General features: G+C 30.6%; 4 protein-coding genes across 6 annotated transcripts; 1 reads left to right on the top strand and 3 right to left on the bottom strand.

The window, feature by feature from the left end:
- Nucleotides 1-547: 547 nt before the first annotated feature.
- Nucleotides 548-2,951, bottom strand: LOC130663614 (ras-related protein Rab-39B). The gene is made up of 3 exons (XM_057462929.1): nucleotides 2,600-2,951; nucleotides 1,813-1,922; nucleotides 548-1,016 (listed from the first exon to the last, which is right to left on the bottom strand). Exons 1-3 carry the CDS (start codon nucleotides 2,705-2,707, stop codon nucleotides 578-580), a joined length of 657 nt encoding a protein of 218 aa, XP_057318912.1. The 5' UTR covers nucleotides 2,708-2,951; the 3' UTR covers nucleotides 548-577.
- A 1,402-nt stretch (nucleotides 2,952-4,353) lies between these two features.
- LOC130663609 (uncharacterized) lies at nucleotides 4,354-8,991 on the bottom strand. Its single transcript, XM_057462922.1, has 2 exons — nucleotides 5,264-8,991; nucleotides 4,354-5,189 (listed from the first exon to the last, which is right to left on the bottom strand). Exons 1-2 carry the CDS (start codon nucleotides 8,902-8,904, stop codon nucleotides 4,652-4,654), a joined length of 4,179 nt encoding a protein of 1,392 aa, XP_057318905.1. The 5' UTR covers nucleotides 8,905-8,991; the 3' UTR covers nucleotides 4,354-4,651.
- Nucleotides 8,992-9,332: 341 nt separating this feature from the next.
- LOC130662947 (protein sarah) lies at nucleotides 9,333-14,154 on the top strand. The gene is made up of 5 exons (XM_057461936.1): nucleotides 9,333-9,618; nucleotides 10,073-10,343; nucleotides 10,411-10,600; nucleotides 10,699-10,851; nucleotides 10,912-14,154. The coding sequence occupies exons 2-5, from the start codon at nucleotides 10,101-10,103 to the stop codon at nucleotides 11,037-11,039; spliced, it is 714 nt and encodes a 237-aa protein (XP_057317919.1). The 5' UTR covers nucleotides 9,333-9,618; nucleotides 10,073-10,100; the 3' UTR covers nucleotides 11,040-14,154.
- A 444-nt stretch (nucleotides 14,155-14,598) lies between these two features.
- On the bottom strand, nucleotides 14,599-18,684 carry LOC130662946 (cullin-5). Of its 3 annotated transcripts, none has more exons than XM_057461932.1 (9): nucleotides 18,554-18,684; nucleotides 17,954-18,166; nucleotides 17,405-17,593; nucleotides 16,875-17,331; nucleotides 16,190-16,662; nucleotides 15,703-16,122; nucleotides 15,353-15,633; nucleotides 14,885-15,008; nucleotides 14,599-14,793 (listed from the first exon to the last, which is right to left on the bottom strand). In XM_057461932.1, exons 1-9 carry the CDS (start codon nucleotides 18,605-18,607, stop codon nucleotides 14,599-14,601), a joined length of 2,406 nt encoding a protein of 801 aa, XP_057317915.1. In that variant the 5' UTR covers nucleotides 18,608-18,684. The 3 variants fall into 3 exon arrangements, with proteins under 3 accessions (XP_057317915.1, XP_057317916.1, XP_057317917.1); XM_057461933.1 differs by having other exon boundaries at nucleotides 18,486-18,605; XM_057461934.1 differs by lacking the exon at nucleotides 18,554-18,684 and adding an exon at nucleotides 18,240-18,260.
- Nucleotides 18,685-19,270: the final 586 nt, after the last annotated feature.

The raw sequence follows: 19,270 nt of genomic DNA, 5'->3' as shown, positions 1-19,270 counted from the left end.
TGGAAATTCATAAAATTAGTGTATTGATTAACTATTATTATTTACTATTGATCGAAGCGTGAATCTGTAAGCACTTTATTAAGATCTAATCTAAATTTTATAATTATAATACAGATTTTTTTTTTTATTATAAACATAATTATATTAAAGAAATAAATTTATGATCCAGAAGGCACAATTATACCTTTTAAATAAAAAAATCTACAGCAAAATATTCCTAATCACTAAAGTATTCATCTTATAAATTTTTTTAAAAAATTTTACTCTATTTTCAAACCAATTATCGAGAAATAATTAATTACTTTTTTTTTTTAACTGCAAAATTTACAAACTATATACAAAAAAGTTGAGATTGTAAAAAATTTGAATCCCGCCTCAAAATATTAAATATTTTCGGTGGCGCCAAAAAGCACAAGTTTCAAATATTTTATAAATTTAACAAATCAATAATTGGCAACAATAATCAGTACTTGTAATTGTATAATTAAGTGAAAACAAGTATGAAAGGTCTATATGTATACGATAAAAATAAATGATTTGGTAATGGAATAAAAAAAAAAAAAATAACGAAAGTACCTCAGCAACAGGAGGATTTGGCTGGTTCAGCTTCGACTAGATTAAAATCTAAACCGCCGGGGCGTGCAAATCCAGTCTTTATGCCGTCCCAACCGTCCTCGATCTTATACTCCCCGGTTTTAATTCTATTGTAGACTTCCTGAGTGACGGCACGAAACGCCTCGGTGACATTTACCCCGGTCTTGGCGCTTGTTTCGATATGATGAACCCCGTTTTGATCAGCGAACGCTCGCGCTTCTTCTTTAGATACCTCTCGTCTGCCTCCATTAGTTACAAGATCTAATTTACAACCAACTAAAGCAAATACTGGCCGATGAGGTTCAATGTGACGACGCGCTTCCATCATCCATTGGGGAATGTGTTCAAAGCTTGCTCTATTACATACATCGTATACCAATAATGCTCCTACTGAATTACGATAATATGATTTTGTAATTGACCTGAAATGCAAAATTTATTTTATTAACTAACAATAAGCATTCAAATAACAAATTTCTAATTTCCCGCTATGCAAAATTGGAAATTTTCAAAAAAAGGGAAATTACGTTTCAGTCTAATTTTCAAAAATCGAGTTTTCATCAGACTCTTAACTTACAGACCCTTGAAAATTATTCTATTTCCGGGTGGACGTCCGTGTGTGTATGTAAATTAATTTTTGTTGTACGATATCTTTGAAACGAATCAATCAATTCAAACGTGATTGGCGGCAATCGAAAAAGACAATCAAGATTTAAATCTGAATAGATTTTAAAATCGATCGGTTGAATAGTTTACAAGTTATATGGAAAGTAAAAGTAATAATTTGTATTTTTGAGATTTTTTCCATATATGGCTCATAAACTTGCCCAATTTTCGTCACACACAACACGGATGTCCATCCGGAAATAGTCAGAATAATTTTCTAGGACCTGAAAACATCGAGATCTGATAAAACTCGATTTTCAAAAATCGGAGCGAAACCAATAACTTCTCTATTTTTGAAAATTTTAAATTTACATGGCGGGAAGTTAAAAATAAATTATCAAACATATTAATTATAAATAAAATAAATATCAGTAGTACTCTGAGCTACTACTGTTCAATAAATAAATAAAATTTCAATTCCTGGTATGCATACTAGTGATTAAATTTTTTATGACCAAGTTCAAGAAGCTTTTGATAAAAAAATTGTTATTTTTTTAATACACCCTATTGTTATCAATAATACTCATTATTTATGTGCAATAAATAAATTACCTAAATCTTTCTTGACCAGCAGTATCCCACAATTGTAATTTGATCCTTGTACCATCATCGACGTCTATCAGCCGTGCAAAAAAATCAACACCCACCGTTGGATCTGACAGCTAAAAAAACCAATTAATCACAGTATTGTTAAATAAATAAATTGACAACAGCAATAATATAATTATTTAAATAAATAATTAATTTAAACCAAAAAAACCCTTATTGTAATTAACAAAAAAAATATGACCTATGACAATGACTTGTTGAATTAGACGACAATGCAAATTAACATAAAAGAAAAGACTTAAGTACATATGGTTGATTTTAATTTAAAAAACTATAACTACGCATTTAATAACAAAGCTAACCTTTAAAATGATTAAATCTAGGTGGACATTTTATATTTACACCAAAAATTGCACAATTGACAATTGGAATAAATGTTTATTAATAGATTAGCAGTGATATTATTAAATCTAGCAGATAATTTATCAGAAATAAACCAAAGTTGTAAATAAAATAATAAAATTCCATGGTAATGAAAGCAGCAGACAGACAACTTTTTAATTTTCATAATTAAGTTACTGGTAAATAAAATATAATTTTCTAAAATGCAGAAAAATATTTTCCAGTTTTTTTATATAAAATTTTTAATTTTTTTCTCAGTATTTTAGTTTTTTACTTAAAAAAAATTTTTAATTGTCTGCGACTTTCAGTATCATAAAATTTCTCATGCGTCAAAAATCAAACTTTGAATCCGTAACAAAAAAAAACAATTAAGTAAATAGTTAATTACCTCCGCAAATTTTCCATCAGTAAAATATTTAAGTAGTGAACTTTTTCCAACAGTACTGTCACCAATAAGTATAAGTCGAAACTGATAATCGAAAATAGGCTCCACCATATTGATAATTATTATAATTTTAATTTTTAATTAAAATTGTTTACTTAATAAGTAACAACTTCATATAAAACGTATTTTATAAATCCCAAATAACAATAATAGCAATTATATATTTTTTTTTAAATTTATCTCCTTCGATTGTTGATTTTTGTTGTTTAAATTTTTTACATCAGCATCAAAATAAAACTGAAATTCAAAATTACAGCTGACCGTGACATATTACTGGGTCTTGCACATTCTAACTCACAATAGCAACTGAACTGAATGACTATCTGATAATATGCTGAGCTGATGTGATGACTAAAATAAAAATTACAAAATGAGAATGAGACGGGACGTAAATATATATGGCGATACATAACATAAATTAAGAGACCTGCGCATTAAATTATATTGACAAGCGGGATAACTTGATACAATATTTACATGTAGTAAGAATATTTACAATTACACTTACTTATTTTATTAAATATTTGATACTTGACACTTGATGTCTCATTCTTTGTTCAACTTTTTTTTTTCTAACAATAAGTACAGCGAGCATGACTTCCTTATCAAATTTAGACTATCATATTTAATTAAAGCATCAATTATCTTTATATGACGTTATATATATATTTATTCTATTTTAAATTGTTATTTAATAATAATGTTTTGTTAAATACTTTATTGCGACGAGTCTTTATTCAGTTGGAAATTTAATTTGATAAAATTTTAATAAGTAATTAAATTTTTTTTTTTAATAAGATTTCACTGTCAGTTTAAAAAATTTTTTATTTTATTTTGCTGTCAATTTTTCTACGATTAACTAAAAAAAAAAATGATACTGAAGTTAGCAGACGTCTAATAATTTTTGAATTTTTTTTTAGACGATAAACCAGAAGAAAAAAAATATTTTTAAAATTGCACCTGTAGTTTTTAAAATTTTCTACATGTGGATATTTTTAGTTTTTTTTTTCTTCAAATTTAATTGTTCAAAAAAAAAATCAAAAAATTTTGAATTGTCTGCTAACTTCAGGATCGTAAAAAAAAAATAGTTTTATAATTTTAAATTTGTCTGTCTGCTACATTCACACTCATTATGAGGGAAAAAATTCATAATTTACTGTTGACATTTTACTTTGAGTGAAATTATAAAAAAAATAAATATTTGAAAAAATTGCACCTCTAGTTTTTTTAATTTACTACATGTGCTTTTTTTTATTTTTATTTTTTTGTAAATCATTTTTTGAGAAAGAAAATCTGGAAATTGTTAATTTGTCTGGTAACTTCGGGATCATAAATAAAAACAATTTACAGCTCGGGAGAATCAGGGCCGGTTTTGGAGATAAGACAAAAGTAAACTTGGATTAAGATCGTAAGTAAATTTAAGTTGTGAGATTAGAATCTCACGTATTTCAAGAGCAGTAGAGACGATTCTTTGAAGAAAATAAACAAGAAAAAGTACTGACTAAAATAGCGAACTCTAATTTAAAAAAAAAATTTTGGTGAATTTAAATATTTAAAATAATTGTGTATTTATAAAATAACAGAGTCAATTATTGAGAGTAAATCAACTGATTAACATTTTCAAAATTATCCTGTTGCTTATAAAAATAATTTAAAAAATTTTAAATTGTTACAAAATTTACTTGTCCATACGATAAAAATTACAAACATAATTCAAATTTCCTTTATAACATTTATATAAATTACAATTATAATTACTGTAGCAATGAATGAAAATAAAATATGAGTGGTCATATTTTTGATACATAATTTTATTGTAATTATTTAAGAAAATATTAATTACTATTTTTTTCTACCTTTTGTTGTAAATATATACAAGGTACATAATTTCCAATATAAAAAAAATGTATAATCAGAAAATAAAAAATCAAAAACGGGGCTAAAATTATCGAAGACTTGATAATTCACAAGAGTAAAAAATCTATCTGTCATTTATCAGTTATTACGTAAGGCCGCTTTCAATTTTTCCTCCAACAACTGACTAGATAAAGAGTGTTGTGATAACAAAGCTTCCAATTTTATGGAAGCGTTATGAATGTCTTCGTTATCAGTGTCGTCATCCGATTTGTCATCAATCGAACAAAAGCTTTCGTACTTCTCAATATGCTCAGCAACTTCATTTCTATCGTCTGCTAGTCTCTGCTTCTTAATCGTCGGCTCGACGAACGGATCTTCAACAAACTTGGGCTTGAAGTCCATCAGCGTGCTCGACTTTAACCACCAGGGTAATAAACAAAAATGTTTAAAGTGGTTTTTATTAAAGACCACTCGCACTTGTTGGTCGATCCGCTTTATTTTATGTTTCGTTATTTCAATAACGATCTGGATAAAATTAATCACGTGATTTCTGTCAGTCAGTAGAAATAATTTGTTGAAGATATTCGAGGCCTGATAATTTTCCTCCAGGGCTTGTTTGCTGTAGCTGATGATGGACTTATGAAGCTGCGCTGGATCATCAATAGGCCATTGGAATCTAAAAAAAAAATCATTTAATTATCAAGACGGTGATTGGTGACTTGGTACTTTGATAAGCATCAAAATACTTACGGCCATGGAGGCAGAGATAAATTATTGATGATCCTTTCAACGAGTACTCTGTGCTCCTCATTCTTCCAGTCATCATCAAAGTACTCGTAAGTACAGGGCAGTGTAAATTCTTTAGGTAAAAATGGCTTCAACTCATCAGGAAAACTTGTGTGCATGGTATTCTCTGGATCAAGTAAAATTTCAATCAAATGACTGATAGTTTCATTGTGGAGATCAATTATAAATTTCGGTTCTTCTAGAGCTCTTGATAGAATTGAATTATAGGCAGCATGTCCAGTTATCCTGAGCCACAATTCCTCAGTCAAACAAGTGTCGATAACTTGATAAAGCGAGTCCATTTCCAAGGGCACGGGCGGCGATTTGTTTATTGTCAGCCACCGTACGGCAGTCTGGGTTAATTTTAACAAAATACTCTCGTCGATTATTTTTTCGTTATGAATCACGTACTCTGATAGGTAACCAGATTTCACGAGACTCTTGAGCTCCGCAGTGGGTTCAATACCCGCGCCAGAATCCGCTCCGATGATTATAAAAACTAAGGGGATGGCCATCAATTTTTGTCTAGCCAGGACAGTTTTAGTCAGTCTTCGAGCAACGGCTTTGGCATCTTCGTCCGTGGTCGCAATAAAAAATAGTCCGTCTGTCCCAGTGTAGTGATGATCTTCCAAAGAACCTTCCGCATTTTTGATGCACATCGCCAAGGTTTCATACGGATTTGGCTGGTAGATTTTAATTATCGGGTCCATAGAAGGATCTCGCGGACAGAGATACTGGTTCATTATTTTCTGGTATCTACGGAGAAGAGGCCGCTGCTCTAATGAAGGCCACGAGATGATCATTTTCCAGTAGGAGACGGGTGTCGTTTCAATGTCGAGTGTCTTTGAATTTTCTTTTATTCCCTGGTACGCTGTCACCTCTACGGGATCGATGTATTTTCTGTCATCAGAATCGTCAGGCAGAAGACGATTCCGCATCAGCTCGATGGCTAATTTCTGTTCCTTATTGTACATACTCTTGGCACACTGGCCAAGACTTTGATGAGGCAACCAGACAGGAGTGTTGTCCAGAGCTTTTCGTTGAAACTTTCCCCTGACAACTCGCTTCCGCCAGATTTTGACGTACTTGCAAACAATTCTTCTCTTCACACGCTCACTGAGCTCTTTGACTTTTCTTTCAATGTACAACTCGTGCTGCAAAATAGATCTGCAGTAATCATTTATCACCTGATCGAGTATATTTTCATAATTTTTCTCGCAATATTTGTCAATAATTTTAGATTCCTCGATTACTTCCTTCAGGACAGTGGCACTTAGATCGTTGATAACTTCCTGCTCTATTTCTTTACCAATTTTCTCAGCAGCCTTATCAATTTTTTTCAATACTTCTGCTCTTTCTTCTTCTTCCTTCTGTTTCTTTTTCTTCTCCCCCAACTCTGCATTGACAGCCACAGCAGGAGCTGGTGCAGAGCTTGACGGCTCCAATTTTTTAAAGTTATTACTAAATATTGATGAAGCCGCTGGTGGTAACACAGCAGTTTGATTATTTGAAGTCGATTGACCCGAAAATACGGACTGCGGTGCAGAAAATACAGACGGTGGCTTAGAAAATATATTTACAGAAGGCGTTCCAGTGAAAATACTTTTTGATGCAGTCGTTGTAGCAAAAGGTGAAGAATTGCCGACAGGCTGAGCAAATATCGTAGAGTTGAATATTTTATTTGTCTTGGAACTCTCTGTGACTTTAACCGACTGAATTTTTTTATCTTCCACCGGAATTTTGGTCGAGTTTTGATCGTGTGGTGTAACAGATTTACTCTGTTTGAAAGCATCTGAAAAATTAATTGTCGGCTTACGCTCAAGTTTCTGAACTGACGGAGCATCTGGAGTATCTTCCATAAATTCATAGGGATCATCAGTTCCCTCAGTCTCAACTTCTTCTTCCTCTTCTTCTTCTTCTTCCAGCTCTTCCTCCATCTCTTCCTTGTCCTCTTCAGCCATTTCTTCGTCAATTTCTTCTTCATAGTCTTCTTCTTCTTCCATGTCTTCTTCCACAACCTCCTCAGCTTCGCCATTCTGATCAGAAGCATTAATCGCCTCAGCTCTAAGGTAACCCTGGACGTCGAAGCTGCAGTGCGGTTTATGATTGATGTACAATTGCTCAGGCATGGTCCCTCCAGCAATACACCGACCAATTGAGTAATTCATGTTTAATCTCTTGGACTCGACGAGGCTTTTAGCTCTCAAATGACCGGAAACTGGCGGTGGCAAACAAATATTCTTTCTGTCCAATAATATGTACATCCTATCTTCAGTAATATTAAGACCAGCTGATTCGCAAAAGACAATCGCTTCGTTTTCGTCTTCGAATCCCAGGATATTAATGAACTCATCCAGCGGAAACGAAATTGATGTTGTCCTGCAGTACGCTTTTATCATAACAGACAATGCTTCAACTCTTACTTGCAAAAAATATCTTATCAATATAGAAGCATTCAAGTAGGTCGTACTTCTGACCAGTTTAAAAAACTTGACCCAATTCTTAGCCTGGATCGAGGCATGAACTTTAATAGCAAAATTAACTGGCGCTGATTTTCTTATGGATTCTGGTAGTGTCTGCAAGTCCCAAATAAAATTTGTGTTGTTTAAATTTAATAAAATAATGTAGGCACGAAATTCGGGTTCATTTCTGCAGAAGATACTTTTTTCTCTGAGATCAGCGTACATGTACTTTAGTGTCTGCAGACACTTGGTCAAGTTTTCAGTGTTTATTTTGCTGTCAAAAACTGACAGCTCTTCAGCACAAAGACGTTCGCTGGACACGATATGAAACCTGGCGCATTGTTCCACCAGAGCTACCGATTCCAGGCAACACAACTCCTGCTGCGTGATGTCTTTTCTGATACCACGGGTTCTGTCCCACATAAAATGGTACCACTCAGCGAGATTGGAGCCTTCTTGCTCGCACAAATCGGCGATTTCATGCAGCAAATAACTCATCGTCATCTTCAGCACATTGACGGGCCTCAAGTCCTGGGGCATTGGCTCCTCCTGATCAGCAGATGATCTTGAGTACTGTTTCACCGCGACCTGATGATCTATTTTATATTCAGGGCCTTCGACCAGCTCGTAAGTCGAAACCTGCCGCTGGAATTCTCTCATAAGTCTCTCCTTCTCCGGACACATGTCCGGACACCTTCCTCGCGTGACTTTGGCCATTGAAAGCGTGTGAATTTTAGACTTTTTCAGCCGCATCAAACGGTCTCGCGCCTCCAATATTTTGTACCGATCTTCAGAGCTATTGCCCGCTTGCTGTATTATTTTTTTTAGCTCTGCTGCTGATACATTTGATGACATGTACGAGGGAATCTGTGACTCAACTTCTATTTTGTCTTTCACACCGGCTTTAGAACTATCCATTGTATTTTTTTCGCTGACTTTAATCGCTTCCTTAACTGCATTTGATTTAGTCTTTTTACCTGAAGAAAATATAATATTGTCAGTTACTTTTCCTCCATGGAGGTTATACTCTAACCCCGACATTGCTTCCAACTCTGACTTGATTTCATCGTCCTCTATTTTAGACAAATAAGAAGCTATTATATTTTTAGCGTCTTTTTTTTTCATCACTCCTTTTGCAAACATTTTTATTTACTATTTTCTTTACTACTTGTAATTTTAAATTCCCACAATCACATCAGACCTCAATCTATTTTCAAATAATAAACTTATATCTTATATATATTTTTAAAACGATTATAAACAACAGTCAAATCACTCAGAGCTCTGAAGTCAGCCGTTTAAATTCAAACCGCTAGCGCCCTCTCGCGCCAGTTTACTGGCGGGCTTTTAAAAATTTTTGAATTAACAAATAAGCTGACAGTTTTAAAAACAGCATAAATTTATTTATAACTTGAAATATCATTAAATTTCTGTAATTATAATAATTATTATTAGTAATTATATTAATTATTATAAATTACAAATAAATATATTTGATTATTTACAAGAGTTCTACATTACCGAGCTACAATGACGTCATGCATTGTAATAATTTCCGTGCCCACGCTTTCTCTCTCAGTTCATTATTTATGTTTTATGTGTAAGAGTAAGTGTGTATACACTGAAGATAATTATTAAGTAATTGTTTATAAAAAAATAAATAATGTCTAAGTAATTGAAGGTTTTATCAGACGCTGACAAGTGGAATTTATTTTTAATTAATAATTAACGTCAAAACAATTCAATAGTACAATTCATTATTATTATTATTATATGTAATATACTAGTGTGATATTTAAAACGTATTGAATTGTTGAATACAAGTATATATATATATATATACAAATATATAAAAAGGTAATAACACAGTAACCATAATAAAATTAATTAATGCAAATGTAGTAGACATACAATTTTTAAATTACATATAAAAAAAATTAAATAATTAAAATTAATAAAATTTTAAAAAATTCATGTACTGAATTTTGAATTTTCTAAACATGCATTTTTTTATTTTTATTTTATAAACATTTTAATTAATTATTTAAAAGTTTTAAAAATCGTCAGATGTCCGCTAACTTTACTGTCGTAATTAATTACACATTGTCTTGGTATTATTAATTATATTATGAATATTGTTAATTGTTAATTAATCTAATTAATTGCACGTATTGTTTGATTAATAGACATTCAAAAATATGTAATTGACATATATGTTTTTAATTTTACATTTGTTTACAAACAAGTATAAGTTTTTTTTTTATGTCGGTTTGTTTTTTTTGTGACGGAGGACAATCAATATTTTTTTTAGTTATAGATTTATTGTAGTAACAACAAATATGGATAAACGTGAGCCGAGATTGACTGATGACGAGGAAGAAAATGATAATATTATAATAAATGAAGTCGATGGTCTACCAAACTTACATCCTAACTATCAGCAGCTGGAGCTTGAGCTGGAGGAAGACAGAGATCGGACGAATATAAGGTCTCTTGATGAATTAGTACATGATGAAGATTTACCCACGTCTGTTATTGTAACAAATGTGGATCCACGGGTGTTTAAATCTAATGAACTTAAGGTAAGTATTTTTATATTTATTATTTATTTTATTAGCTGACGATATTGTGAGTTTTTATTTATTCCAGGCTGAAATCGAAGAATTATTCAAACAATTTGGTGAGAACGCGTCGTTTCAATATTTCAAATCATTTAGAAGAATGAGGGTGAATTATAAATCACCTAGTGCTGCTGCTCATGCTAGGATACAGCTGCATCAAGCTAAATTTGGTGATACAAATATTAATTGTTATTTTGCTCAGCCAGTTACGCCAATAGGTTTGTAGTTAAATAAAATATATGATTGTAGGGTCTAAAAAAATAAAATTTAGCGGCCCCTAATTTATATAATAAATTTATGATAAATATTTATGTAGATCTGGAGGATCAACATCTTCATCCGCCAGCGTTAACAAAACAGTTTTTAATTTCACCTCCAGCATCACCACCAGTCGGCTGGGAACCCAGACCTGAAGACGAGCCGTTGGTTAATCACGATTTATTAGCAGCTATTGCTAATTTGTCACCAGGTAGATGAATCTTTTATAATATTTCTAAGCAATATTTTATTTAAAATCATTATGATGCAGGTGAAAGCCATGAATTACATCCGGGTGGTTCTGGACAACCAGGAATAATAGTACACGTTTGTGAAAACGCAGCAACAAATCCATCAAACAGAGCTCCTATACAACACACACGTTGTCCAGAGCATTAAATAAATATCAATGGGTAAAATGTCGTCCACGATGGCTATAAATTGATTAAATCCATCCACGTGATATGAATATCATTTTTTTAAAAATATCAGGCATTTGGATAATTAACGCGCCACATTTAAATGTTAATTATTAAATGCTGACTACAACAAATGAATTCCATATGATAATTAATGCTGTCAAATTCTCAAATAAAATTTAAATAAAAAAAAAATGGCAACTTGTGTGAGTGGACACCTCTCAGTATTTACATAAGATAAAAAAATAAACAAATATTTAAAAATAAAATAATTTAAATAATGAAATGTCAATTCATCTATAATCTATACTTGATTTTTTCTTCGTTTAAATATTGCAGTGTCTAAAAAGAATCTCTCTTATGCTCATTATTATAAAACTTGTAACTTAACGCTAAAGTAACAGTCAATTTAATGACTACTGTTCGTAAATAGGAATCAAACTTGCAACAAAATAATAATTAAAATAATATAGGCTACGGATTTTATTGATAAATAATAATGAGACCAAAGATTTAATAATGGAATGAAAAAAATATAATAATGCGATGGTATTTAATATAACGATTTATTGATAAATAAAAAATTAAAAGAAAATTAGCATAATACTTGATAAGATCTTTGATGTTTTGTGCTTAAGGACATTCTCAGCCAGTGCCCCCCCCCCCTAATTTTTAAAAATATGCAATGACTTTAAACTGTATTAAAATTTTATTAATTAATTTAAAAAAAATTACTTACAGTTGCTATCAATTAGGAGTCACACGAAATTTTTTGAATAAATTTTCGCCTAAAAAATTTTAAAATTTGAATTATATTGAATTAATTGACATGAAGATTTTACTGAAATTTATTTTTCAAATTTCGTTTGACTCCCAATTGATATCAACTGTAATTTTTTTAAAAATCTGCATCTCAGCAAAATTTTTTTTTTTTCAATTAATGCTTTAATTTTTCTAATTAATTTATAAAATTTCAATACGCTTATGACAGTTTATTAAAAATTTTTTAAAAAAGTAGACACTGTCTAAGAATGACCTCAATTAAGGGCCAGTTTTTCAACCCGGGTTTATTTTTGAATTCAGGTTTGAATTATTGCTGATATATCTATTGTATATTAATTTAAACCCAACTAAAAATAAACCCGGTTTGAAAAACCGGGCCTAAAATTTTGAAAAAAAAATCATAACGTTTTTGGCTGTAATCAGAAACCCCAATTAAAGGAAATTTACTGTTACGCTTTTAATCTCTAGCTGTATGTAAAAATCTACGTAAAAAAAAAAAAACAGTTTAAATTTTGATTAAAAAAATAGTAGAAAAAATTATCAAGCTTATGCTCAAGACATCGAATTGAAAAGGCTAATTGTATTTTAAAAAACAGTGAAATTATGCTGGTATTGCATAATTCATTATATATTTATTGAGAAGAAATGATAAATATAATTGATCCGAGTATACTGAAATATATGAAAGATTTTGTGTAATCAATACAATTGATATCTAAGTATATTCGCTATAACTACTGCTAACTATTGATGATCTACTCTTAAAATTATCAGTGTTGACTGTATCTTTAATCTAAACTGAATCTAAATACAAAAAGTAAAATAATTTAAAATTTAAAATATAATAGATAGTTTACAATCTATTTATCTACTTAAATAGGCATTGATGTTAATGTGAATTCAAACAAAACAAAAAAAATGTGTGATTTGGATGTCTGGTACATCCTGATAATTTAAATATCTTTGAAAAATGGATACACTTGAAATGTGAAAACAAAAAATAATAAATTCATGTAATCATATGTATGCATGTGTGAAATGTGTAATTACATATTTATTTATGTAAAAACATGTGAGTTGACATGATTATGTACAAACAAAAAGGCGTCATAAATTATTTATTCTTGGAACAAAGACGCTGTTTTTATTTAAAATAATAAATTATTAAATTTATTGTTTTCAAGTCGTTAAGAGCTGATCCATTTATCTGGATTTATTGTTATCAAAAAAATTATCGACTGTTAAAATTATAATTGAATTAAATCAAATATAAAGTGTATAAGAAAATTATATTCTATTTATTTTTATTCTTGACATCCGTAATTTTAAGGAAATTAATTTCATGCTGAAAAAATTTTTATTTATTAAGGGGCACTAGTGTGGCCGCCTGAAAAAAGGTCATTTTTGGGAATTTTTTTAAAAAAAACTACTGCCTGGAATGTTTCAATGTTCCAAGGATATATTTATGGATATATAATGAATATATGATTAAATTTTTGGACCGAAAAATTGAAAATTCAGCGAGTTAGTCGCAATCTCCCAAGGCTAAAAAAAGTTCCCCATTGCTGCGATAACGATTTCGAGTGCATGAAATCAAAAAAACCAAAAAGTTTATTAAACTAGAAGGTACTGCCCATACTGTGACCCTCGGGCTAAGAAAAAAAATTGAAATTTCACAAAATGCCGGGTATTTAAAAAGTTTAAAATTTCGCGCGAAAATTTGATGAGTTTTTGGCCTGGGAAAATTACATTTTCTATTCGATCAGAAAACTGGAGGCTTATGGTATTAAAAAATATATAAAAGAAGCTGCAATGAAAATCAAATCGATCGGATGATTTCTTCGAGTTGTAACTGCAGAAAATTTGAAAAATTAAGTTTTGAAAACCGACTGCTCTTTAGATGGCTGTAACTCAAAAACTATTTGAGATATGCACTTGAAATTCTAATATGTGTAACTATGACCTGGTACCCGATCATTTCATGAATTTGTATATCTATATTTAGTCTAATTTAGTAAATATAGATATATAAATACATGAGTGATCGGGTGCTGGGTCTCTTACCTCTAGACTATCGAAATATACAACAAAAAAAATCGATTTATTCAAAATTCCACACTAGTCTTCTTAAGAAAAAAATTTTGTTGAGGTTTTAATGTTGACAATTTTTTTATTTATTAATTTATCCAAAATTGTTACACTTTTATAAATAATGTAGGCCGTCGATTTTACTTTATACTTAAAAACTGACGACACTGGAAGGCCTGAGTACTGAGTTGATAAATTTAATTGACTTAAATTTATCAAAAGTTTACATTTTCAATTAATTAGTTTTGTTAATTTAAAAAAAAATTTATTATTCTACTTCAACCCTTAAGTTTTTACAACAAGTTATTTTTTTATAGCCACTTGATGGCTCATTGATGTTAAGATTTAACTGAAACTGGCGTCTGAGATCAAAGTATTTGATCGTTTAAATTTGTTTGTCGAGCAATCTTGCGTGATATGATCAGACATTCGATCAGTAAAAGAAAAAAAAATCAATTCAACGTAAAAAAAAATAGTAAAGCAAATTACATTTCACTTTAATTATTTTTACACAGACATTCAACAGACGAATCCTTTAAATTATTACCTAATCATTGCTATAGTTTTTTATTACTCGTTGGGCTTAGCCGTCACTCTTTATTGTTTTATGAATATTATAAAAATATATATAATTAGTTACAGAAATAAAAAAAAATTCTATTGTTGTTTTACGTCATATACACAAAGGTATTGATATCGTCGTCGTGTCTCTTAATATATTTATGCTCGATGAGCCATTCAATTTGTTCTTTAATCATTTTTTTACTCGGCAAAAACATATTTTTTAAGATGTCAACTAATTCCGTTTGCAACTGCGCATTTGTTATTTTTTTCCTCATCTTTAAAATTTTAATAATCGCTTCCTGAAATTTAAAAACATAAACTCATTAATTTATGACCATAAAAAATAAATGTATTCAAATTGTTGATAATTAAAAAAAAAATACTAATTACCTGAACTCGTAATATCCTAAGTTGAACAATACATTGATTATCTTCTTCTTTACTACGTTCTGTAGACAATTGTAGCCTTCCAATTAAATTTATTCTTCCCCTCTTTTGAAGTTTACCATTTTTTCTAAAAAATAATTATTTAACTATTAGTTTAATTTATTAATTAATTAAGGCTGTGCTCGGGCAGTGTCCCCACACTTTTTAAAAATGTGCAGAATTTTTAAAAAATTACTTACAGCTGCTATCAATTAGGAGTTAAACGAAATTTCATTTAACTCCTAATTGATATCAACTATAAGTAATTTTTTTAAAATCCATATCTCTAATTTTTTTTTAATTGATTGATTAAATCTTGATACACTTGTGTCAGTTGAGTCATTGAAAATTGTTAAAAAGTGGGGGAGGGGGGCACTGTCCGAGACTGCCCTTTATTGGTAATTGTACTGATTATTAAAAAACAAAACCAACATGATAGCGAATTCCTGATTGACCCAAAATATTGAATTATGAGAAAAATCTTTCGGACTACAAGCCGGTGGATCAACTAACACTAATTGTCTCTTAAGTTTAGGAAAAGCACAAAGTGACCATAAAGTACGTCTTAATTCTGGATCAGGTAACTCTGTTGCTAATTGAAGATTTTCATAAGATACTTTATCACGTGGACGTTGGTTCCAGGCAAAAAGGACGGCCATTTGAAACGTCGTTACGTCAACATCAAAGCGCCCAACTTCATTTGAAAATGTCAGCTAAAAAAATTTATAATTAAATTATTTTCTTACTAAAAAATAATAAGTAAATAAATAAATAAGACATACAGTGCCATTGGACATGTGATGGTACCACTGAAGTTTTCTCCCATTGTGTTTTTTCTTATAAAACTCTTCAACCTCGGGTATATAGTCTTCTAATTGTAATGGCAAGCTAACGGTGACCCGTTCGCTACCTCGCGCCCAGGCACCGGCGTTCAATATTTTAATATTTATGCTGTCAGCGATTGCTGCGCGGCACTGCTCTTTGAACTGTTGATTGAGATCTTGAGATACTTTTATATCCTGGAACATCCTCGCTAATTTATTGACATAATCTGCCGGCATTCCAACTTCGCGCAACCACTCGACCATATTTTCTTCTTTCTCCGAGTCCGCGGATGTGTCAAGAATTAGTCTACGCGTTAAATGCGCTTTGTGATAACGCATGAAAACGTCTTTATTTTGGACGTACTTCAACACTAGTAACTAGAATTCATTAAAAAAATTATTGCAATTAATAATAAATAAGTTTTATTAATAATTGACAACTTACCACATCACGTAATTTACTTTCAATTTCATCAGACGTTAGTTTCTTACTATGTGGAGTTTTTCTAAGTAACATATCACAGTAATTAGCCAACAATTCCGGACACTTTGACTCCGGAAGCCCGTTGTTATTATTACTAGGTTTAGTGTTTACAACGACATTACTTGCCCCCGGTGGTTGCTTTGATGGTAATTCGAGTCTAAATACCGTCGCGTCGTTTACAACGAGTTTGTAAGCTTTATCTCTAGCTGTCAGAAAACGAGGATCGTCATCGAACGCTTCTTTAACTAGTTTTGAAAATTTACGGAACTGTTCCAACAATCTCTCGACATATTTCTCTGAATCCTGAGTTATTACATCGACGGCAGCCATCATATCCGCGAGTCCTGCACTAGAAATATGATCTTCCAGGTCTTTTAACATCGGCCCGACCCCATCTGGTACTCTGTCCATTAATTTCAACATCAAACGTAACTCTGTAAATTAAAAGTAAATAATCATTTCATGATACCAGCATCCATACTGAAGTTTCACTGAAACTTCAAGTTCCAATGCAGGGAATCAGAATGAAACAGGATTTCAGACTGCGGGTGATGTCAGCCAACGTCACCCTGGTGTGAAATCGTTTTGTTTCATCTCTTGTCACATAATATATTAATTATACTTATATTTAAAATAAAATATTTACTTTCTGTTTGATGAGTGCGAATCATACGCGGACATTCTCCTAAAATAGCAGCTTTGAAAGTCGCTACGAGTACTTTAACACAGCAATCTGTCAACAATTGTACACTTGAGCTATTAGGCTCTAAATATTTTTGTGCCCGTAACTCTTCTTCACGTAATTTAGCCTCAGCATAACGCATGTAGTGTTCAACTCCATGTGCGTGCAGCTGTTCCGGTGCTTTCACCCAGTAAAACGACTCAGTAGTTTCGATGTACGCGGCCTCAAAATTCTCGCGATAAATTTGCAGCTTGTCGTTGGGATTAGAGCAGAGATTGACGTACGATTCACGTACTCCTATTACTAATTGAGAATCGAATGCCTCGCCGTTTCTTTCAGCTCTCACTAGTTTCATTGCCGAGTCTTGTAGTCTCTGTTTTATGTCATTGAATATACTTTGATTCCAACTGTCTAACATCATCTGTTGATAAAACAATTAATTAATTCAGCCAACCCCTACATAATTAATTCGAAATAATCAATTGCTGACTCACTTTTCTGACCAGACTTTCTTCAGATTGATTTTTTTTCTGTACACCAGAACCACTGCTAGTTTTACCAGCCAATGACGATTCTAGTTGACGGAAAGGTGTAGGTAAATAATTACACTGGGTAAAAAATTTTCTCCATTCCTGGATGTATGCTTTCAGTAACGCTTGCTCTTCCTGATGTGCTAATACTCGCTGTAATTTATTTATTAATGACATCAGCGGATAATATTTATGAGAAATAAATTTATAGACGGGTTTGGGGTTGATGTGCCGTTAACTGATCCCGATAATTTCATACCACGACAAGTGATCCCTACAAAATGATCCCACTGACATCTGATCCCATCAACAATTGATTTTTATCAACAATTACTTTATACAATTTAATTTTTCATATTTATAGCAGTGAATTTTAATTACTCATGTCATAGTAATTAATTATTTTATGAGATTGTCTGTGGGATAAATTGTCGTGTGATAACTTGCCGGGGATCAGTTATCACGGAACTTTGGGAGTTATTTTGAATTAATAAAATATTAAAAATAAATTACTTGTTGCGCTTGTTTTATAAAATCCATAATATCTTCTTTTAAAGCGTCTCGTAATTTGTGCGGGCCTTTTTCGTCCCAAAGACAAACCGTATAAATTGAATAAAATAAATCCTGCCATTCTCCTTGAGTTACTGGCTCTTGTTTCAGTAATTTTAATATTATTGGCCGCATTGAGGGCCATTTTTCTTCAAATGGTAACTGACCTTTAGTATCCTAAAAAATTAATTTTTTTTTGTTTTATTTAAATTTAAATTATTGTTTATTGTTTACAATTTTTAATGCAAACCATTTTAAAAATTCAAAGAAATCTTAAAAGGAAATTAAAAATTTATACTTGTAGTTATTTCAATACATAAATTAAAAATTTTAAAATAAAAATTACAAAAAATAATTCGATAATGGATAAAAATAAAATAACTTGTTTTTTTAAATGCAAATTAATGATAAACGCGATAAATTTTATGTAAACAATAAGATTATAGAGAGGGATTATTGAATTGTTATTTTATAATATATATATTAAATAATATACCATATTATTGTATTTTTCTATCAGCTAATTATTAAGTGCAGAACATGTTTATTTAATTAAAAACTAACCTTTAACCCGGCCATCACACAATTTTTGACATGTCTTATTCCTGTAAAAGACATATACACATATATGTATTTATATATCCTTCCATATTGTATATCTATATATATTACACAAAATATATATCCATCATATATTTAAGGTTATAAACAGGGGAATAAATTTGGAATTTGTCAACGGAATGAATGAATGACATAAATGCGGTAAAAATTTAAAAAAATTTACCGCGAAATCGGTAAACAATAGAAATTTTATTTAAAAATATAGAAATCAGATATTAATTTAAATAAAAATACCAACTACTTTTTTAAATAGATTTTATATGGCTACCAACTTTTTTTTTTAACTCTGGACCGGGAAATCAAAAACTCGGACGTTTTTTTAAATAAATCTGGACAACTTAAAATTTTTAAAACTGCAGTAAAATTACAAATGATACTGAAGTTAGCAGACGTTTAATAATTTTTGGATTTTTTTTTAGACGATAGAAGACAAAAAAAAAATATTTGAAAAAATTGCACCTGTAGTTTTTTAAATTTTCTACGTGTGCAAATTTTTATTTTACTTTTTTACAATTGATTTATTGAAATACGAAAATTCAAAAATTTTTAAATGTCTGCTAACTTCAGGATCATAAATTACAAACTTGTAAGAAATTTTTTTTTAAATTAAAAATTTTACTTTTACTGTTTTAATTATAAAAAATAATTAAATGATTTATT

Source organism: Microplitis mediator, chromosome 2 (assembly GCF_029852145.1).
Source record: "Microplitis mediator isolate UGA2020A chromosome 2, iyMicMedi2.1, whole genome shotgun sequence".
NCBI lineage: Eukaryota > Metazoa > Arthropoda > Insecta > Hymenoptera > Braconidae > Microplitis > Microplitis mediator.
Note: the sequence above shows the minus strand (reverse complement) of the source record. Positions and strands in the feature narration are given on the sequence as shown.